Consider the following 24,419-nt stretch of genomic DNA (forward strand, 5'->3'; position numbering starts at 1 on the left):
CACACACTAGAGATATCCACACTATCCACCCACTAGAGATATCCACCCACTAGAGATATCCACCCACTAGAGATATCCACCCACTAGAGATATCCACCCACTAGAGATATCCACCCACTAGAGATATCCACCCACTAGAGATATCCACCCACTAGAGATATCCACCCACTAGAGATATCCACCCACTAGAGATATCCACCCACTAGAGATATCCACACTATCCACCCACTAGAGATGCCAGACATTGTTTGCGTCTCAGAAAGGCTCCTCTTTCCCTATATAGTAGTGCACTACTTTAGACCAGAGCCATTGTGCAGTACATTTGAATGTTGTCTGGTCTGGTGGTACAGTGTGTATCTGTTACAGTCACTCCTCCCTGTCCATTTCACGTCACTTCCTGCCTGGCCGTTGTTTAATATAGTAGACGGAGACATGAGACAGTGGTTATAAACATTCATTATGAAGTAGTATTTCCATTTAGATTTAAACTGTTATTCTTACAGCAAGGGCTTGTAGACTAGACCAGACACCCACTCCCAATTTCTGATGAAATGGGAAGGAGCAAATCTTTCCACCTCAAGCCTCGGTCTCAGAGAAATGCCCCTGCCAGTGAAAACATCAGCAGAAGCAAACAACTGACCACATTTGTTCTTTCCTAAAACAAGTTGATTTGAGAGGTTGAAAAGGAATGGAAAGAGAGAGAGGCAGAGAGATCAAGAGAAAGACTTTTCTGATGAGGCTACCCATCCTGTTGTGGGAGGACGCAGAGAGCTGTGGGTTGGCAGAGAGCTGTGGGTTGGCAGAGAGCTGTGGGTTGGCAGAGCACTACATTGCTGCCTGCCATAAGTTGAGGAACAGTGTCTGACAGACCAATCAACCTGCACATGTCGTCTATGCTTATTGTGATTGTCCATTGTATGGTTATTTTGACCCTTGATGTTACTGACTGTCCCATTGACAATCTTGATTATAATTATATTAATATTGTACATTTTTCACTTAATCTCCAAAGTAAACTTTGGCAATATGTACATTGTCACGCCAATAAAGCAAATTGAATTGAATTAAGAGAGAGAGTGAGCGATAGAGAGACAGACCGAGAGACCCAGGCAGGCCGACCGACCGAGAGACCCAGGCAGACTGACCGAGAGACCGAGAGACCCAGGCAGGCCGACCGACCGACCGAGAGACCCAGGCAGGCCGACCGACCGACTGACCGACCGACCGACCGAGAGACCCAGGCAGACAGACAGACAGACAGACCGAGAGACCCAGGCAGACAGACAGACAGACCGAGAGACCCAGGCAGACAGACAGACAGACCGAGAGACCCAGGCAGACAGACAGACAGACCGAGAGACCCAGGCAGACAGACAGACAGACCGAGAGACCCAGGCAGACAGACAGACAGACCGAGAGACCCAGCAGACAGACAGACAGACCGAGAGACCCAGGCAGACAGACAGACAGACCGAGAGACCCAGGCAGACAGACAGACAGACCGAGAGACCCAGGCAGACAGACAGACAGACCGAGAGACCCAGGCAGACAGACAGACAGACCGAGAGACCCAGGCAGACAGACAGACAGACCGAGAGACCCAGGCAGACAGACAGACAGACCGAGAGACCCAGGCAGACAGACAGACAGACCGAGAGACCCAGGCAGACAGACAGACAGACAGACAGACAGACAGACAGACCGAGAGACCCAGGCAGACAGACAGACAGACAGACAGACAGACAGACAGACCGAGAGACCCAGGCAGACAGACAGACAGACAGACCGAGAGACCCAGGCAGACAGACAGACAGACAGACCGAGAGACCCAGGCAGACAGACAGACAGACCGAGAGACCCAGGCAGACAGACAGACAGACCGAGAGACCCAGGCAGACAGACAGACAGACAGACCGAGAGACCCAGGCAGACAGACCGAGAGACCCAGGCAGACAGACCGAGAGACCCAGGCAGACAGACCGAGAGACCCAGGCAGACAGACAGACAGACAGACCGAGAGACCCAGGCAGACAGACCGAGAGACCCAGGCAGACAGACAGACCGAGAGACCCAGGCAGACAGGCAGACAGACAGACCGAGAGACCCAGGCAGACAGACAGACAGACAGACAGAGAGACCCAGGCAGACAGACCGAGAGACCCAGGCAGACAGACAGACCGACCGAGAGACCCAGGCAGACAGACAGACCGACCGAGAGACCCAGGCAGACAGACAGACCGACCGAGAGACCCAGGCAGACAGACAGACCGACCGAGAGACCCAGGCAGACAGACCGACCGACCGAGAGACCCAGGCAGACAGACCGACCGAGAGACCCAGGCAGACAGACCGACCGAGAGACCCAGGCAGACAGACCGACCGAGAGACCCAGGCAGACAGACCGACCGAGAGACCCAGGCAGACAGACCGACCGAGAGACCCAGGCAGACAGACCGACCGAGAGACCCAGGCAGACAGACCGACCGAGAGACCCAGGCAGACAGACCGACCGAGAGACCCAGGCAGACAGACCGACCGAGAGACCCAGGCAGACAGACCGACCGAGAGACCCAGGCAGACCGACCGACCGAGAGACCCAGGCAGACAGACCGACCGAGAGACCCAGGCAGACAGACCGACCGAGAGACCCAGGCAGACCGACCGAGAGACCCAGGCAGACCGACCGACCGAGAGACCCAGGCAGACCGACCGACCGACCGACCGACCCAGGCAGACCGACCGACCGACCGACCGACCCAGGCAGACCGACCGACCCAGGCAGACCGACCGACCGAGAGACCCAGGCAGACCGACCGACCGAGAGACCCAGGCAGACCGACCGACCGAGAGACCCAGGCAGACCGACCGACCGAGAGACCCAGGCAGACCGACCGACCGAGAGACCCAGGCAGACCGACCGACCGAGAGACCCAGGCAGACCGACCGACCGAGAGACCCAGGCAGACCGACCGAGAGACCCAGGCAGACCGACCGAGAGACCCAGGCAGACCGACCGAGAGACCCAGGCAGACTGACCGAGAGACCCAGGCAGGCCGACCGACAGACTGACCGAGAGACCCAGGCAGACCGACCGACCGAGAGACCCAAGCAGACCGACCGAGAGACCCAGGCAGACCGACCGACCGAGAGACCCAAGCAGACCGACCGAGAGACCCAGGCAGACCGACCGAGAGACCCAGGCCGACCGACCGACCGGCCGACCGAGAGACCCAGGCAGACCGACCGACCGGCCGACCGAGAGACCCAGGCAGACCGACCGACCGAGAGGTGGTGTTGATGAATGAAATAAAATATACAGACAACAAATTTTAAATGGCTATACTAAAACTCTTTAACATCATCCTCAGCTCTGGCATCTTCCCCAATATTTGGAACCAAGGACTGATCACCCCAATCCACAAAAGTGGAGACAAATTTGACCCCAATAACTACCGTGGAATATGCGTCAACAGTAACCTTGAGAAAATCCTCTGCATTATCATTAACAGCAGACTCGTACATTTCCTCAATGAAAACAATGTACTGAGCAAATATCAAATTGGCTTTTTACCAAATAACCGTACGACAGACCACGTATTCACCTAATTGACAAACAAAACAAAGGCAAAGTCTTCTCATGCTTGTTGATTTGAAAAATGCTTTTGACTCAATTTGGCATGAGGATCTGCTATACAAGTTGATGGACAGTGGTGTTGAGGGAAAAACATACGACATTATAAAATCTGTGTTATCAAATAACAAGTGTGCAGTTGAAACAGGCAAAAAACACCTTACTTCCCACAGGGCCGTGGGGCGAGACAGGGATGCAGCTTGAGCCCCACCATCTTCAACATATATATCAACGAATTGGCGCGGGCACTATAACAGTCTGCAGCCCCCGGCATCACCCTACAAGAATCTGAAGTCAAATGTCTACTGTTTGCTGATGATCTGGTGCTTCTGTCACCAACCAAGGAGGGCCTACAGCAGCACCTAGATATTCTGTACAGATTCTGCCAGACCTGGGTCCTGACAATAAATCGCAGTAAGACCAAAATAATGGTGTTCCAAAAAAGGTCCAGTCACCAGGACCACAAATACAAATTCTATCTAGACACCGTTGCTCTAGAGCACACAAAAATGATACGTACCTCGGCCTAAACATCAGCACCACAGGTAACTTTCACGAAGCTGTGAACGATCTGAGAGACAAGGCAAGAAGGGCATTCTATGCCATCAAAGGGAACATAAAATTTGACATACCAATTAGGATCTTCCAAAAAATATTTGAATCAGTTATAGAACCCATTGCCCGTTATGGTTGTGAGGTCTGGGGTCCGCTCACCAACCAAGAATTCACAAAATGGAAGAACACCAAACTGAAAAATGCAGAATTCTGCAAAAATATCCTCCGTGTACAACGTAGAACACCAAATAATGCATGCAGAGCAGAATTAGGCCGATACCCACTAATGATCAAAATCCAGAAAAGAGCAGTTAAATTCTACAACCACAAAAAAGGAAGCGATTCCCAAACCTTCCATAACAAAGCCATCACCTACAGAGAGATGAACCTGGATAAGAGTCGCCTTAGCAAGCTGGTCCTGGGGCTCTGTTCACAAACACACCCCACAGAGCCCCAGGACAGCAGCACAATTAGACCCAACCAAATCATGAGAAAACTACTTAACACATTGGAAAGAATTAACAAAAAAACAGAGCAAACTAGAATGCTATTTGGTCCTAAACAGAGAGTACACAGTGGCAGAATATCTGACCACTGTGACTGATCCAAACTTAAGGAAAGCTTTGACCATGTACAGACTCAGTGAGCATAGACTTGCTATTGAGAAAAGCCGCCGTAGGCAGACCTGGCTCTCAAGAGAAGACTGGCTATGTGCACACTGCCACAAAATGAGGTGGAAACTGAGCTGCACTTCCTAACCTCCTGACGGTTGTAATTTATCAGCGGTCTAAGGCACTGCATCTCAGTGCTAGAGGTGTCACTACAGACACCCTGGTTCGAATCCAGGCTGTATCACAACCGGCCGTGACTGGGAGTCCCATAGGGCGGCGTACAATTGGCCCAGCGACGTCCGGGTTTGGCCGGTTTAGATAAGAATGAGTTCTTAACTGACTTGCCTATTTAAATAAAAAGGTTATATTTTTAAATATGATTAAATTAAATATGACCATATTAGACATATTTCCCTCAGATTACACAGATCCACAAAGAATTCAAAAACAAACCCAAATTTGATAAACTCCCATATCTACTGGGTGAAATTCCACAGTGTGCCATCACAGCAGCAAGATTTGTGACCTGTTGCCACGAGAAAAGGGCAACCAGTGAAGAACAAACACCATTGTAAATAGAACCCATATTTATGCTTATTTATTTTATCTTTTGTACTTTAACTATTTGCACATCGTTACAACACTGTATATAGACATAATATGACATTTGTAATGTCTTTATTCTTTTGGAACTTCTGTATGTGTAATGTTTACTGTTCATTTTTATTGTTTATTTCACTTTTGTTTATCCATGTCACTTGCTTTGGCAATGATAACATATGTTTCCCAGGTCAATAAAACCCTTCAACTGATGTAAAGCGCCACTGAGGCTCCATCTTGCCCTGCGGACGTGAGAGAGAGAGCGAGGGGGAGAGTCTCCTAGCCCCATGGTAACCTTAAAGATTTAAATGGTTAAGGTGTTCTCTGCACTGTCAGCAACAGGGTTGGGTGTCATCATCTTGACTACACCTCCTCCTCCTCAGTCGCTCCTGTTTTGACACGTCTGTCGGTCTTTCACAACACAACTCCCTCTACCACCTCATATTAACCTTCCCTCTCTGACTGGGAGCACAACACAACTCCCTCTACCACCTCATTAACCTTCCCTCTCTGACTGGGAGCACCATGTTGTGTCGACACCTTTCTGTCATCACGTATTTGGGTTGATTCATGAGATGAACTGATTACTGCCCACAATCATTTCCACTACCACCTCTCCTGCCATGTAGCGTCAAATACCTCGTTTCACTGGTTTTACTCCACAGTATATCCCAGTACTCTGACTGGACTACACTCCACTAACAGTACTGTTAACAGATTACAACCTTTAATTACAACCTGCTTCTATCCACTTCAGCTGAGCTGACATGTTGAGACATTTGCCTAAAGTACAATAAGGTTTCTAGCGAATTCAGACTTTTTTTCCCGTCTAATAGGACTGTTCATCACATGATTCAGCATAGTCACTGCAGCACCTGAAACATGGTGTGTGATAACAACACTGTCACTGTAAGACACACCCAGCCATGCCTGATCCCCCTAAGACACACCCAGCCATGCCTGATCCCCCAAAGACACACCCAGCCATGCCTGAGCCCCCAAAGACACACCCAGCCATGCCTGAGCCCCCAAAGACACACCCAGCCATGCCTGAGCCCCCAAAGACACACCCAGCCATGCCTGAGCCCCCAAAGACACACCCAGCCATGCCTGAGCCCCCAAAGACACACCCAGCCATGCCTGAGCCCCCAAAGACACACACAGCCATGCCTGAGCCCCCAAAGACACACACAGCCATGCCTGAGCCCCCAAAGACACACACAGCCATGCCTGAGCCCCCAAAGACACACACAGCCATGCCTGAGCCCCCAAAGACACACACAGCCATGCCTGAGCCCCCAAAGACACACACAGCCATGCCTGAGCCCCCAAAGACACACCCAGCCATGCCTGAGCCCCCAGTACTGCACTGGCATCAAATAGTCTCCGCGATATGCAACTTTTCGGGGAAGTCAGGAACCAATACACACAGTCAATTAGGAAAGTAAAGGCTAGCTTTTTCTAACTGCAAAAGTTCTGGGACACTGTAAAGTCCATGGAGAATAAGAGCACTTCCTCCCAGCTGCCCACTGCACTGAGGCTAGAAAATACTGTCACCACCGATAAATCCACGATAATATCAATAAGCATCCCTCTACGGCTGGCCATGCTATCCTCCTGGCTGCCCCAACTCCGCACCAAATCAAATGTATTTATAAAGTCCTTCTTACATCAGCTGATATCTCAAAGTGCTGTACAGAAACCCAGCCTAAAACCCCAAACAGCAAGCAATGCAGGTGTAGAAGCACGGTGTCTAGGAAAAACTCCCTAGAAAGGCCAGAACCTAGAAAGAAACCTAGAGCGGAACCAAGGGGCTGCCAGTCCTCTTCTGGCTGTGCTGGGTGGAGAGGAACCAGGCTATGAGGGGTGGGCCAGTCCTCTTCTGGCTGTGCCGGGTGGAGAGGAACCAGGCTATGAGGGGTGGGCCAGTCCTCTTCTGGCTGTGCCGGGTGGAGAGGAACCAGGCTATGAGGGGTGGCCAGAGACATTACTGTGCAGCCGTATTCATCGACCTGGCTAAGGCTTTCGACTCTGTCAATCACCACATTCTTATCGGCAGACTCGACAGCCTTGGTTTCTCAAATGATTACCTCGCCTGGTTCACCAACTTCTTCTCAGATAGAGTTCAGTGTGTCAAATCGGAGGGCCTGTTGTCCGGACCTATGGCAGTCTATGGGGGTGCCACAGGGTTCAATTCTCGGGCCGACACTTTTCTCTGTATACATCAATGATGTCACTCTTGCTGCGTGTGTTTCCTTGATCCATTCTGTATACTTCTGGCCCTTCTTTGGACACTGTGTTAACTAACCTCCAAACGAGCTTCAATGCCATACAACACTCCTTCCGTGGCCTCCAACTGCTCTTAAATGCAAGTAATACTTGTTTTCAACTGGTGAAATAAAAAGACACAACCATCATAAAATCTTGATCTAATTGGTGTTTCATTCAGTGTTGACTGGGTCTAAATGAGCTCCGAGGACCAGTGGATTTTCTGTGTGAGGCTGCCTTCACTTCCCCCGATCTCCTAGGGAGGGAGTCATTTGGCACTCAGATACTGACTATGTAGCAAAGACGGATCCTAGATATTAAATGACATGACTGTCAGGATCCTAGATATTAAATGACATGACTGCCAGTCAGGATCCTAGATATTAAATGACATGACTGCCAGTCAGGATCCTAGATATTAAATGACATGACTGCTAGATATTTTTCCTCTCTTTCCATGCCTGGAATGTAAACGAGACACGCAATGTTTGTTTTGTGATATTTAGTTGGTAAAATAAACAGCTGATCTTTAATCAGTGGTGTGTGTGTGTGAGAGATAAAGTCAGATGCTGGTTTCGTGTCACACTCTTCCCCCAGACCACCACATCAGGATGTGCTTAGAGACTTGGCCCATTGTGTGTACAGTCAGACCATTGGCCCACTGCAACCAGCCAGCCAGCCAGGGGAAAATAGAAGAGTGAGTTTACATTTTCCATGCACCAATTCCAACATTACATCAATAGCATCCAAAGAGAATGTCACCACTGTTCAAAGATTCTCCCTTTATTTTACTGGCCTGTTACTGGTGTAAGACTGAGCTTCACTGTTAGCCTGGTCTGGCCTGGTCTGGCCTGGCCTGGTCTTAACAGGCTAGATAAGAGATATGGTCTTGAGGATGAACAGCGAGAGAGAGCGAGAGCGCGAGCGCGAGAGAGCGAGAGCGCGAGCGAGAGCGCGAGCGAGAGAGAGAGCGAGAGAGAGAGCGAGAGAGAGAGCGACAGCGAGAGAGAGAGCGACAGCGACAGCGAGAGAGAGAGCGACAGCGCGACAGCGAGAGAGAGAGCGAGAGAGAGAGCGAGAGAGAGAGCGAGAGAGAGAGCGAGAGAGAGAGAGAGCGAGAGAGCGAGAGAGAGCGAGAGAGCGAGAGAGCGAGAGAGCGAGAGAGCGAGAGAGCGAGAGAGCGAGAGAGCGAGAGAGCGAGAGAGCGAGAGAGCGAGAGAGCGAGAGAGCGAGAGAGAGACAGCGAGAGAGAGACAGCGAGAGAGAGACAGCGAGAGAGAGACAGCGAGAGAGAGACAGCGAGAGAGAGACAGCGAGAGAGAGAGAGAGACAGTGAGAGCTTTCTATATCAAATCAAATTTTATTTGTCACATTCGCCGAATACCTTAATAACCAACAATACAGTTCAATAAATAGAGAAAATATTTACTAAATAAACTAAAGCAAAAACATTATACACAAAATAACAATATTATACATTTAAAGGAGCAGCAGAGTCAGTGTGCATGTAGCTAGGGGTATATTCTCTATGCATAGATAATAAACAGTGAGTAGCAGCAGGCTATTTAAAGGAGCAGCAGAGTCAGTGTGCATGTAGCTAGGGGTATATTCTCTATGCATAGATAATAAACAGTGAGTAGCAGCAGGCTATTTAAAGGACCAGCAGAGTCAGTGTGCATGTAGCTAGGGGTATATTCTCTATGCATAGATAATAAACAGTGAGTAGCAGCAGGCTATTTAAAGGACCAGCAGAGTCAGTGTGCATGTAGCTAGGGGTATATTCTCTATGCATAGATAATAAACAGTGAGTAGCAGCAGGCTATTTAAAGGACCAGCAGAGTCAGTGTGCATGTAGCTAGGGGTATATTCTCTATGCATAGATAATAAACAGTGAGTAGCAGCAGGCTATTTAAAGGACCAGCAGAGTCAGTGTGCATGTAGCTAGGGGTATATTCTCTATGCATAGATAATAAACAGTGAGTAGCAGCAGGCTATTTAAAGGGCCAGCAGAGTCAGTGTGCATGTAGCTAGGGGTATATTCTCTATGCATAGATAATAAACAGTGAGTAGCAGCAGGCTATTTAAAGGACCAGCAGAGTCAGTGTGCATGTAGCTAGGGGTATATTCTCTATGCATAGATAATAAACAGTGAGTAGCAGCAGGCTATTTAAAGGACCAGCAGAGTCAGTGTGCATGTAGCTAGGGGTATATTCTCTATGCATAGATAATAAACAGTGAGTAGCAGCAGGCTATTTAAAGGACCAGCAGAGTCAGTGTGCATGTAGCTAGGGGTATATTCTCTATGCATAGATAATAAACAGTGAGTAGCAGCAGGCTATTTAAAGGACCAGCAGAGTCAGTGTGCATGTAGCTAGGGGTATATTCTCTATGCATAGATAATAAACAGTGAGTAGCAGCAGGCTATTTAAAGGACCAGCAGAGTCAGTGTGCATGTAGCTAGGGGTATATTCTCTATGCATAGATAATAAACAGTGAGTAGCAGCAGGCTATTTAAAGGACCAGCAGAGTCAGTGTGCATGTAGCTAGGGGTATATTCTCTATGCATAGATAATAAACAGTGAGTAGCAGCAGGCTATTTAAAGGACCAGCAGAGTCAGTGTGCATGTAGCTAGGGGTATATTCTCTATGCATAGATAATAAACAGTGAGTAGCAGCAGGCTATTTAAAGGACCAGCAGAGTCAGTGCGCATGTAGCTAGGGGTATATTCTCTATGCATAGATAATAAACAGTGAGTAGCAGCAGGCTATTTAAAGGACCAGCAGAGTCAGTGTGCATGTAGCTAGGGGTATATTCTCTATGCATAGATAATAAACAGTGAGTAGCAGCAGGCTATTTAAAGGACCAGCAGAGTCAGTGTGCATGTAGCTAGGGGTATATTCTCTATGCATAGATAATAAACAGTGAGTAGCAGCAGGCTATTTAAAGGAGCAGCAGAGTCAGTGTGCATGTAGCTAGGGGTATATTCTCTATGCATAGATAATAAACAGTGAGTAGCAGCAGGCTATTTAAAGGACCAGCAGAGTCAGTGTGCATGTAGCTAGGGGTATATTCTCTATGCATAGATAATAAACAGTGAGTAGCAGCAGGCTATTTAAAGGACCAGCAGAGTCAGTGTGCATGTAGCTAGGGGTATATTCTCTATGCATAGATAATAAACAGTGAGTAGCAGCAGGCTATTTAAAGGAGCAGCAGAGTCAGTGTGCATGTAGCTAGGGGTATATTCTCTATGCATAGATAATAAACAGTGAGTAGCAGCAGGCTATTTAAAGGACCAGCAGAGTCAGTGTGCGGGTGCAGGTTAGCCAAGATAATGTGTGCATGTAGCTAGGGGTATATTCTCTATGCATAGATAATAAACAGTGAGTAGCAGCAGGCTATTTAAAGGACCAGCAGAGTCAGTGTGCGGGTGCAGGTTAGCCAAGATAATGTGTGCATGTAGCTAGGGGTATATTCTCTATGCATAGATAATAAACAGTGAGTAGCAGCAGGCTATTTAAAGGAGCAGCAGAGTCAGTGTGCGGGTGCAGGTTAGCCAAGATAATGTGCGCATGTAGCTAGGGGTATATTCTCTATGCATAGATAATAAACAGTGAGTAGCAGCAGGCTATTTAAAGGACCAGCAGAGTCAGTGTGCATGTAGCTAGGGGTATATTCTCTATGCATAGATAATAAACAGTGAGTAGCAGCAGGCTATTTAAAGGAGCAGCAGAGTCAGTGTGCATGTAGCTAGGGGTATATTCTCTATGCATAGATAATAAACAGTGAGTAGCAGCAGGCTATTTAAAGGACCAGCAGAGTCAGTGTGCGGGTGCAGGTTAGCCAAGATAATGTGTGCATGTAGCTAGGGGTATATTCTCTATGCATAGATAATAAACAGTGAGTAGCAGCAGGCTATTTAAAGGAGCAGCAGAGTCAGTGTGCGGGTGCAGGTTAGCCAAGATAATGTGCGCATGTAGCTAGGGGTATATTCTCTATGCATAGATAATAAACAGTGAGTAGCAGCAGGTGGCCATTTGATTAATTGTTCAGCAGTCTTAAGCCTTGGGGGTAGAAGCTATTAAGGAACCCAAACTGGTAGTGATTTACAGCGAGTTCCCTTTTCCAGTGTGGCTCTTTTAAACCCCGCACTCTAACACCTTTTATTACAAACTATTGAAGTCGCCAATTCCTCATTCTATCTCCCAAACTGCCCATCAATAGAGAGCGAGAAGATTGTCGTCAGTAAACTGGGCCAGGGAATCAGGGATGATATAGATCACCATTAACCCTACACCACCTAAATGGCACCCTATTCCGTACATAGTGCACTACTTTTGACCCATAGGGCTCTGGTCCAAAGTAGTGCAATATGCAGACCATCCCAGAGTGAGATACTGATGAACTACGACCTGACAGAGCCTAGCTATTCAACACCAGACCATCCCAGAGAGAGATACTGATGAACCCATGGTAATGTAGAATGTTTACATTTAAATTATTCAAATTATGTAAACTGATGTGGCTCATTTAATGGATTGGATTTTTTGGGAATGTCAGATGAGTTGAATCAAACAAAAAACAGCTCATATTTTAGCACATACTACTTCCTGCTGTGCTCCTATGGGTACACTTCCTGCTGTGCTCCTATGGGTACACTTCCTGCTGTGCTCCTATGGGTACACTTCCTGCTGTGCTCCTATGGGTACACTTCCTGCTGTGCTCCTATGGGTACACTTCCTGCTTTGCTCCTATGGGTACACTTCCTGCTGTGCTCCTACGGGTACACTTCCTGCTTTGCTCCTATGGGTACACTTCCTGCTTTGCTCCTATGGGTACACTTCCTGCTTTGCTCCTATGGGTACACTTCCTGCTTTGCTCCTATGGGTACACTTTCTGCTTTGCTCCTACGGGTACACTTCCTGCTTTGCTCCTATGGGTACACTCACAATGTCCGGCGGTCCAGCCATGATGTCATCATTGACTTAAATGGGGACGCCGGTTCTATTAATACGGCAGCACCAGCAGTCAGGAGCATTGAAAAAGTCTGAAAATAAACACCCCCAACAGCCCCCCCCCCCAACACACACACACACACACAGAATAGCAGAGGAACTCACTGGCCTTTAACACTGGAGCCTCTTAAGGCATCAGCATGCTTCATCTCGGCCAACGAGTCTGCTCACATATTAGGGGAGGCAGGTGTTAGAGGTGACCTAGTAGCTAGAGCGTTGGACTAGTAACCGAAAGGATGCTGGATCGAATCCCTGAGCTGACAAGGTACAAATCTGTTGTTCTGCCCCTGAACAGGCAGTTAACCCACTGTTCCTAGTCAGTCATTGAAAATGAGAATTTGTTCTTAACTGACTTAGTGAAATAAAGGTTAAATAAATACTGCCTTAGAAGCTTGTAAAGAAGAGAAAAAGCACCAATAGTAATATTTGTCCATTTTGAAACTTCCATAGCCAGTATACACTTTCTCAAAATAGTCAGATGACTCCAGAAATCTGTCTGGGCGTTTTAGCAACATTACATCCAACTCAGATGTCTGGTGCAGTATTTCTCAATGAAAACAAGTCGTCTTGCGTTGATTTAAAAAAAAGACTTCACCGAAGAATCCCGACTATTGACCAATCACAGACGAAGCGGTGTAGAATTCCTACTATTGACCAATCACAGACGAAGCGGTGTAGAATCCCTACTATTGACCAATCACAGACGAAGCGGTGTAGAATCCCTACTATTGACCAATCACAGACGAAGCGGTGTAGAATCCCGACTATTGACCAATCACAGACGAAGCGGTGTAGAATCCCTACTATTGACCAATCACAGACGAAGCGGTGTAGAATCCCTACTATTGACCAATCACAGACTTCGGCTTGCCTTGAACAACAGAAAAAACCCTCAACCAAGTCCAAAATGAACAAAACACAATGTCATCATAATATCTGCTTCCCAGCAGAACCGTTTCGCCTTTCCACGGGCTACATATAGGGAATAGGGCCCTGGTCTATAGTAGTACCACTATATAGGGAATAGGGCCCTGGTCTATAGTAGTACCACTATATAGGGAATAGGGCCCTGGTCTATAGTAGTACCACTATATAGGGAACAGGGCCCTGGTCTATAGTAGTACCACTATATAGGGAATAGGGCCCTGGTCTATAGTAGTACCACTATATAGGGAATAGGGCTCTGGTCTATAGTAGTACCACTATATAGGGAATAGGGCCCTGGTCTATAGTAGTACCACTATATAGGGAATAGGGCCCTGGTCTATAGTAGTACCACTATATAGGGAATAGGGCCCTGGTCTATAGTAGTACCACTATATAGGGAATAGGGCCCTGGTCTATAGTAGTACCACTATATAGGGAATAGGGCCCTGGTCTATAGTAGTACCACTATATAGGGAATAGGGCCCTGGTCTATAGTAGTACCACTATATAGGGAACAGGGCCCTGGTCTATAGTAGTACCACTATATAGGGAATAGGGCCCTGGTCTATAGTAGTACCACTATATAGGGAATAGGGCTCTGGTCTATAGTAGTACCACTATATAGGGAATAGGGCCCTGGTCTATAGTAGTACCACTATATAGGGAATAGGGCCCTGGTCTATAGTAGTACCACTATATAGGGAATAGGGCCCTGGTCTATAGTAGTACCACTATATAGGGAATAGGGCCCTGGTCTATAGTAGTACACTATATAGGGAATAGGGCCCTGGTCTATAGTAGTACCACTATATAGGGAATAGGGCCCTGGTCTATAGTAGTACCACTATATAGGGAATAGGGCTCTGGTCTAAAGTAGTACCACTATATAGGGAATAGGGCCCTGGTCTATAGTAGTACCACTATATAGGGAATAGGGCCCTGGTCTATAGCAGTGCACTATATAGGGAATAGGGCCCTGGTCTATAGTAGTACCACTATATAGGGAATAGGGCCCTGGTCTATAGTAGTACCACTATATAGGGAATAGGGCCCTGGTCTATAGTAGTACCACTATATAGGGAATAGGGCCCTGGTCTATAGTAGTACCACTATATAGGGAATAGGGCCCTGGTCTATAGTAGTACCACTATATAGGGAATAGGGCCCTGGTCTATAGTAGTACCACTATATAGGGAATAGGGCCCTGGTCTATAGTAGTACCACTATATAGGGAATAGGGCCCTGGTCTATAGTAGTACCACTATATAGGGAATAGGGCCCTGGTCTATAGTAGTACCACTATATAGGGAACAGGGCCCTGGTCTATAGTAGTACCACTATATAGGGAACAGGGCCCTGGTCTATAGTAGTACCACTATATAGGGAATAGGGCCCTGGTCTATAGTAGTACCACTATATAGGGAATAGGGCCCTGGTCTATAGTAGTACCACTATATAGGGAACAGGGCCCTGGTCTATAGTAGTACCACTACCACTATATAGGGAACAGGGCCCTGGAATAGGGCTCTGGTCTATAGTAGTACCACTATATAGGGAATAGGGCTATAGTAGTACACTATATAGGGAATAGGGCCCTGGTCTATAGTAGTACACTATATAGGGAATAGGGCTCTGGTCTATAGTAGTACCACTATATAGGGAATAGGGCTATAGTAGTACACTATATAGGGAATAGGGCCCTGGTCTATAGTAGTGCCACTATATAGGGAATAGGGCCCTGGTCTATAGTAGTACACTATATAGGGAATAGGGCTATAGTAGTACCACTATATAGGGAATAGGGCTCTGGTCTATAGTAGTGCCACTATATAGGGAATAGGGCCCTGGTCTATAGTAGTACCACTATATAGGGAATAGGGCCCTGGTCTATAGTAGTACACTATATAGGGAATAGGGCTCTGGTCTATAGTAGTACCACTATATAGGGAATAGGGCCCTGGTCTATAGTAGTACCACTATATAGGGAATAGGGCTCTGGTCTATAGTAGTGCCACTATATAGGGAATAGGGCCCTGGTCTATAGTAGTTCCCTATATAGGGAATAGGGCCCTGGTCTATAGTAGTGCACTATATAGGGAATAGGGCTCTGGTCTATAGTAGTGCACTATATAGGGAATAGGGCCCTGGTCTATAGTAGTTCCCTATATAGGGAATAGGGCCCTGGTCTATAGTAGTACCACTATATAGGGAATAGGGCCCTGGTCTATAGTAGTACCACTATATAGGGAATAGGGCCCTGGTCTATAGTAGTACCACTATATAGGGAATAGGGCCCTGGTCTATAGTAGTGCCACTATATAGGGAATAGGGCCCTGGTCTATAGTAGTACCACTATATAGGGAATAGGGCTCTGGTCTATAGTAGTACCACTATATAGGGAATAGGGCCCTGGTCTATAGTAGTACCACTATATAGGGAATAGGGCTCTGGTCTATAGTAGTACCACTATATAGGGAATAGGGCCCTGGTCTATAGTAGTACCACTATATAGGGAATAGGGCTCTGGTCTATAGTAGTGCACTATATAGGGAATAGGGCCCTGGTCTATAGTAGTACACTATATAGGGAATAGGGCTCTGGTCTATAGTAGTACCACTATATAGGGAATAGGGCCCTGGTCTATAGTAGTACCACTATATAGGGAATAGGGCTCTGGTCTATAGTAGTGCCACTATATAGGGAATAGGGCCCTGGTCTATAGTAGTACCACTATATAGGGAATAGGGCCCTGGTCTATAGTAGTGCACTATATAGGGAATAGGGCTCTGGTCTATAGTAGTTCCCTATATAGGGAATAGGGCCCTGGTCTATAGTAGTGCACTATATAGGGAATAGGGCTCTGGTCTATAGTAGTACCACTATATAGGGAATAGGGCCCTGGTCTATAGTAGTACCACTATATAGGGAATAGGGCCCTGGTCTATAGTAGTACCACTATATAGGGAATAGGGCCCTGGTCTATAGTAGTACCACTATATAGGGAATAGGGCCCTGGTCTATAGTAGTGCACTATATAGGGAATAGGGCCCTGGTCTATAGTAGTGCACTATATAGGGAATAGGGCTCTGGTCTATAGTAGTGCACTATATAGGGAATAGGGCCCTGGTCTATAGTAGTACACTATATAGGGAATAGGGCTCTGGTCTATAGTAGTGCCACTATATAGGGAATAGGGCCCTGGTCTATAGTAGTACCACTATATAGGGAATAGGGCCCTGGTCTATAGTAGTGCACTATATAGGGAATAGGGCTCTGGTCTATAGTAGTTCCCTATATAGGGAATAGGGCCCTGGTCTATAGTAGTGCACTATATAGGGAATAGGGCTCTGGTCTATAGTAGTACCACTATATAGGGAATAGGGCCCTGGTCTATAGTAGTACCACTATATAGGGAATAGGGCCCTGGTCTATAGTAGTACCACTATATAGGGAATAGGGCCCTGGTCTATAGTAGTACCACTATATAGGGAATAGGGCCCTGGTCTATAGTAGTGCACTATATAGGGAATAGGGCCCTGGTCTATAGTAGTGCACTATATAGGGAATAGGGCTCTGGTCTATAGTAGTGCACTATATAGGGAATAGGGCCCTGGTCTATAGTAGTACACTATATAGGGAATAGGGCCCTGGTCTATAGTAGTACACTATATAGGGAATAGGGCTCTGGTCTATAGTAGTACCACTATATAGGGAATAGGGCCCTGGTCTATAGTAGTACCACTATATAGGGAATAGGGCCCTGGTCTATAGTAGTGCACTATATAGGGAATAGGGCCCTGGTCTATAGTAGTACACTATATAGGGAATAGGGCCCTGGTCTATAGTAGTACACTATATAGGGAATAGGGCTCTGGTCTATAGTAGTACCACTATATAGGGAATAGGGCCCTGGTCTATAGTAGTGCACTATATAGGGAATAGGGCTCTGGTCTATAGTAGTACCACTATATAGGGAATAGGGCCCTGGTCTATAGTAGTACCACTATATAGGGAATAGGGCCCTGGTCTATAGTAGTACCACTATATAGGGAATAGGGCCCTGGTCTATAGTAGTACCACTATATAGGGAATAGGGCCCTGGTCTATAGTAGTGCACTATATAGGGAATAGGGCCCTGGTCTATAGTAGTGCACTATATAGGGAATAGGGCTCTGGTCTATAGTAGTGCACTATATAGGGAATAGGGCCCTGGTCTATAGTAGTACACTATATAGGGAATAGGGCCCTGGTCTATAGTAGTGCACTATATAGGGAATAGGGCCCTGGTCTATAGTAGTACACTATATAGGGAATAGGGCCCTGGTCTATAGTAGTGCCACTATATAGGGAATAGGGCCCTGGTCTATAGTAGTACCACTATATAGGGAATAGGGCTCTGGTCTATAGTAGTACCACTATATAGGGAATAGGGCCCTGGTCTATAGTAGTACCACTATATAGGGAATAGGGCCCTGGTCTATAGTAGTACCACTATATAGGGAATAGGGCTCTGGTCTATAGTAGTACCACTATATAGGGAATAGGGCCCTGGTCTATAGTAGTACCACTATATAGGGAATAGGGCTCTGGTCTATAGTAGTACCACTATATAGGGAATAGGGCCCTGGTCTATAGTAGTACCACTATATAGGGAATAGGGCTCTGGTCTATAGTAGTACCACTATATAGGGAATAGGGCTCTGGTCTATAGTAGTGCCACTATATAGGGAATAGGGCCCTGGTCTATAGTAGTGCACTATATAGGGAATAGGGCCCTGGTCTATAGTAGTGCACTATATAGGGAATAGGGCTCTGGTCTATAGTAGTGCCACTAAATAGGGAATATGGCTCTGGTCTATAGTAGTGCACTATATAGGGAATAGGGCTCTGGTCTATAGTAGTGCACTATATAGGGAATAGGGCTCTGGTCTATAGTAGTGCACTATATAGGGAATAGGGCTCTGGTCTATAGTAGTACCACTATATAGGGAATTGGGCTCTGGTCTATAGTAGTGCACTATATAGGGAATAGGGCTCTGGTCTATAGTAGTGCACTATATAGGGAATAGGGCTCTGGTCTATAGTAGTGTACTATATAGGGAATAGGGCTCTGGTCTATAGTAGTACACTATATAGGGAATAGGGCTCTGGTCTATAGTAGTGCACTATATAGGGAATAGGGCTCTGGTCTATAGTAGTGCACTATATAGGGAATAGGGCTCTGGTCTATAGTAGTGTACTATATAGGGAATAGGGCTCTGGTCTATAGTAGTACACTATATAGGGAATAGGGCTCTGGTCTAAAGTAGTGCACTATATAGGGTGCCATGTGGGACGTACACTACAACCCAGTAGCAGAGATCCTAAGAACTCTAGTCTAAAACTCTAGTCTAAAACTCTAGTCTAAAACTCTAGAACTCTAGTCTATAACAGGCATATGAATAACATGTGTTCAATACCACATGTTCCTTTCTAGACAGAGCTTCATGGAGAAGAGATCGATGATAGGAGACACAGAGAGAGAAAGACAGAGGTGGAGGTGACAGCATTCCCTCCCACATATGCCCCCCTAGGCACAACTATGACAACACAACCAACAAAAACGGGTCGCTTCGAGGGGACTCCTATGGTAGGTACACCTATAGCTCATCTCTTGGCAGTAGTACTGTAGACTACTTTATCACTGACCTCAACCCAGAGTCTCTCAGAGCGTTCACAGTCAGTCCACTGACACCCCTATCAGACCACAGCAAAATCACAGTCTACTTAAACAGAGCAATACTCAATCATGAGGCATCAAAGCCAAAGGAACTGAGTAACATTAAGAAATGCTATAGATGGAAGGAATGCAGTTTGGAAACCTACCAAAAAACAATTAGGCAACAACAAATTCAATCCCTTCTAGACAATTTCCTGGGTAAAACGTTTGACTGTAATAGTGAAGGTGTAAACTTGGCAGTAGAAAATCTTAACAGTATATTTGACCTCTCAGCTTCCCTATCAAATCTAAAAATCTCAAATAGAAAACCGAAGAAAATTAACAATAATGACAAATGGTTTGATGAAGAATGCAAAAATCTAAGAAAGAAATTGAGAAACCTGTCCAACCAAAAACATAGACACCCAGAAAACCTGAGTCTACGCCTTCACTATGGTGAATCACTAAAACAATACAGAAATACACTACGGAAAAAGAAGGAACATCATGTCAGAAATCAGCTCAATGTAATTCAATAATCTATAGACTCTAACCACTTCTGGGAAAATTGGAAAACACTAAACAAACAACAACACGAAGAATTATCTATCCAAAATGGAGATGTATGGGTAAACCACTTCTCCAATCTTTTTGGCTCTATAACAAAGAATAAAGAGCAAAAACATATACATGATCAAATACAGATTTAGAATCAACTATTAAAGACTACCAGAACCCACTGGATTCTCCAATTATATTGAATGAGTTACAGGACAAAATAAAAACCCTCCAACCCAAAAAGGCCTGTGGTGTTGATGGTATCCTCAATGAAATGATCAAATATACAGACAACAAATTCCAATTGGCTATACTAAAACTCTTTAACATCATCCTTAGCTCTGGCATCTTCCCCAATATTTGGAACCAAGGACTGATCACCCCAATCCACAAAAGTGGAGACAAATTTGACCCCAATAACTACCATGGGATATGCGTCAACAGTAACCTTGGGAAAATCCTCTGCATTATCATTAACAGCAGACTCGTACATTTCCTCAATGAAAACAATGTACTGAGCAAATATCAAATTGGCTTTTTACCAAATTACCGTACAACAGACCATGTATTCACCCTGCACACCCTAATTGACAACCAAACAAACCAAAACAAAGGCAAAGTCTTCTCATGCTTTGTTGATTTCAAAAACGCCTTCGACTCAATTTGGCATGAGGGTCTGCTATACAAACTGATGGAAAGTGGTGTTGGGGGTAAAACATACGACATTATAAAATCCATGTACACAAACAAGTGTGCGGTTAAAATTGGCAAAAAACACAAATTTCTTCACACAGGGTCGTGGGGTTAGACAGGGATGCAGCTTAAGCCCCACCCTCTTCAACATATATATCAACGAATTGGCGCGGGCACTAGAAAAGTTTGCAGCACCCGGCCTCACCGTGCTAGAATCCGAAGTCAAATGTCTGCTGTTTGCTGATGATCTTAGTTGGTGACAGCAGCACCTAGATCTTATGCACAGATTCTGTCAGACCTGGGCCCTGACAGTAAATCTCAGTAAGACCAAAATAATGGTGTTCCAAAAAAGGTCCAGTCACCAGGACCACAAATATAAATTCCATCTAGACACTGTTGCCCTAGAGCACACAAAAAACTATACATACCTTGGCCTAAACATCAGCGCCACAGGTAACTTCCACAAAGCTGTGAACGATCTGAGAGACAAGGCAAGAAGGGCATTCTATGCCATCAAAAGGAACAAATTTCAACATACCAATTAGCATTTGGCTAAAAATACTTGAATCAGTCATAGAGCCCATTGCCCTTTATGGTTGTGAGGTCTGGGGTCCGCTCACCAACCAAGACTTCACAAAATGGGACAAACACCAAATTGAGGCTCTGCACGCAGAATTCTGCAAAAATATCCTCCGTGTACAACGTAGAACACCAAATAATGCATGCAGAGCAGAATAAGGCCGATACCCACTAATTATCAAAATCCAGAAAAGAGCCGTTAAATTCTATAACCACCTAAAAGGAAGCGATTCCCAAACCTTCCATAACAAAGCTATCACCTACAGAGAGATGAACCTGGAGTCCCCTAAGTAAGCTGGTCCTGGGGCTCTGTTCACAAACACACCCTACAGAGCCCCAGGACAGCAGCACAATTAGGCCCAACCAAATCATGAGAAAACAAAAAGATAATTACTTGACACATTGGAAAGAATTTACAAAAAAACTGAGCAAACTAGAATGCTATTTGGCCCTACACAGAGAGTACACAGCGGCAGAATACCTGACCACTGTGACTGACCCAAACTTAAGGAAAGCTTTGACTATGTACAGACTCAGTGAGCATAGCCTTGCTATTGAGAAAGGCCGCCGTAGGCAGACCTGGCTCTCAAGAGAAGACAGGCTATGTGCTCACTGCCCACAAAATGAGGTGGAAACTGAGCTGCACTTCCTAACCTCACGCCCAATGTATGACCATATTAGAGAGACATATTTCCCTCAGATTACACAGATGCACAAAGAATTAGAAAACAAATCCAATTTTGATAAACTCCCATATCTACTGGGTGAAATTCCACAGTGTGCCATCACAGCAGCAAGATTTGTGACCTGTTGCCACGAGAAAAGGGCAACCAGTGAAGCACACACCATTGTAAATACAACCCATATTTATGCTTATTTATTTTCTCGTGTCCTTTACCATTTGTACATTGTTAAAACACTGTATATATATATATATATATATATATATATATATATATATATATATATATATATATATATATATATATATATATATATATAAATAATATGACATTTGTAATGTCTTTACTGTTTTGAAACTTCTGTATGTGTAATGTTTACTGTTAATTTTTGTTGTTTTTCACTTTATATATTGTCTACCTCACTTGCTTTGGCAATGTTAACACGTTTCCCATGCCAATAAAGCCCTTGAATTGAATTGAGAGAGACACAGAGAGAGAGAGAGAGAGAGAGCGAGACACAGAGAGAGAGAGCGAGCGAGACACAGAGAGAGAGAGCGAGCGAGACACAGAGAGAGAGAGCGAGCGAGACAGAGAGAGAGAGCGAGCGAGACACAGAGAGAGAGAGCGAGCGAGACACAGAGAGAGAGAGCGAGCGAGACACAGAGAGAGAGAGCGAGCGAGACACAGAGAGCGAGACACAGAGAGCGAGACACAGAGACAGAGAGACACACAGAGACAGAGAGAGACAGAGAGAGACACAGAGACAGAGAGAGACACAGAGACAGAGAGAGACACAGAGACAGAGAGAGACACAGAGACAGAGAGAGACACAGAGACAGAGAGAGACACAGAGACAGAGAGAGACACAGAGACAGAGAGAGACACAGAGACAGAGAGAGACACAGAGACAGAGAGAGACAGAGACAGAGAGAGACACAGAGACAGAGAGAGACACAGAGACAGAGAGAGACACAGAGACAGAGAGAGACACAGAGACAGACACAGAGACAGACACAGAGACAGAGAGAGACACAGAGAGAGACACAGAGACAGACACAGAGACAGACACACAGAGACAGACACAGAGACAGAGAGAGACACAGAGACAGAGAGAGACACAGAGACAGAGAGAGACACAGAGACAGAGAGAGACACAGAGACAGAGAGACAGAGACAGAGAGAGAGAGACACAGAGACAGAGAGACAGAGACACAGAGAGAGAGAGACAGAGGGCTGTTTTTGAGATCCACTAAACTGCTACCTGGCATCTGGAATTGTGATTGGTTGCCAGATGAAAGCAGATTTAGTGGAAAGTGCTGAGATTCACCATCTCCCTCTTCTTATAGAAACATGACCTCAACAAGACCTTCAAATCAAATAGTTAACTGCTTCAAGCATCAATGTACCAATGAATTGGTCAACGTCTCAAGGTTCCTTGACAATCAAGACCAAGTAAATCTGTCTGGTGACTTTAGGTCCTGACTGTGACATGAATCGATCCTCCCTAATTCTCCAGATTCTTCTCTGTGTAGGAGAATGTTGTCATCTGTTTCTCTCATTTCAGTCCTTCAGTCCTGTGAGAGCTGGCAGTACGGTATCAGCATCTGGTCTGGATGGGTTGGCTCTGCTCTCTACTCTGAAATGACTACAGCAGCTGCTGCCACCAAGCCAAAGGTCAACTAAACCACAGAGACCATGAACCAACTAAACCACAGAGACCATGAACCAACTAAACCACAGAGACCATGAACCAACTAAACCACAGAGACCATGAACCAACTAAACCACAGAGACCATGAACCAACTAAACCACAGAGACCATGAACCAACTAAACCACAGAGACCATGAACCAACTAAACCACAGAGACCATGAACCAACTAAACCACAGAGACCATGAACCAACTAAACCACAGAGACCATGAACCATGCTACAAATAAGGAATGTTGTTTCTCCTCCTGCAGGACTGTGGTCTGACAACCAGACCTCCTCCACACCTGGCGCAGGACTGTGGTCTGACGACCAGGCCTCCTCCACACCTGGCGCAGGACTGTGGTCTGACGACCAGACCTCCCCCTGACAACCAGACCTCCTCCCCCTGGCGCAGGACTGTGGTCTGACGACCAGACCTCCCCCTGACAACCAGACCTCCTCCCCCTGGCGCAGGACTGTGGTCTGACGACCAGACCTCCCCCTGACAACCAGACCTCCTCCCCCTGGCGCAGGACTGTGGTCTGATGACCAGACCTCCTCCCCCCTGGCGCAGGACTGTGGTCTGACGACCAGACCTCCTGTAGCAGAATAAACAGTGGTCTCCATGGCAGGGGGACAGAGATGTCCTCTGTACAGGTGGTCTATGATTGTCCCTGTCTGTAGACACACAAGCACTCACCATACCGCAATAATAAAAGTATGACTACAGACTACAGGTCGACCGATTATGATTTTTCAACGCCGATACCGATTATTGGAGGACCAAAAAAAGCCGATAGATTAAATCAGACAATTTTTTAAATTTGTAATAATGACAATTACAACAATACTGAATGAACACTTATTTTAACTTAATATAATGCATCAATAAAATCAATTTAGCCTCAAAT

At 46.1% G+C, this 24,419-nt stretch overlaps 2 protein-coding genes across 3 annotated transcripts in view; one reads left to right on the forward strand and one right to left on the reverse strand.

Annotated features, from left to right (window-relative positions):
- Positions 1-24,419, reverse strand: part of LOC109877725 (ras-associated and pleckstrin homology domains-containing protein 1-like) — a 173,586-nt gene that overhangs the window by 139,718 nt on the left and 9,449 nt on the right. The window lies entirely within an intron of this gene.
- LOC116356563 (extensin-like) lies at positions 6,324-23,936 on the forward strand. The gene is made up of 2 exons (XM_031802391.1): positions 6,324-6,758; positions 23,781-23,936. Exons 1-2 carry the CDS (start codon positions 6,324-6,326, stop codon positions 23,934-23,936), a joined length of 591 nt encoding a protein of 196 aa, XP_031658251.1.

This window comes from Oncorhynchus kisutch, linkage group LG2 (assembly GCF_002021735.2).
Source record: "Oncorhynchus kisutch isolate 150728-3 linkage group LG2, Okis_V2, whole genome shotgun sequence".
NCBI classification, from domain to species: Eukaryota; Metazoa; Chordata; class Actinopteri; order Salmoniformes; family Salmonidae; genus Oncorhynchus; species Oncorhynchus kisutch.

Excerpts from the sequence above, each read along its gene's own strand:
- LOC116356563 (XM_031802391.1), top strand. The coding sequence starts at position 6,324 with ATGCCTGATCCCCCTAAGACACACCCAGCCATGCCTGATCCCCCAAAG. Across the intron at positions 6,759-23,780 it reads CAGCCATGCCTGAGCCCCCA|GACTGTGGTCTGACAACCAG; the intron begins GTACTGCACTGG and ends CTCCTCCTGCAG.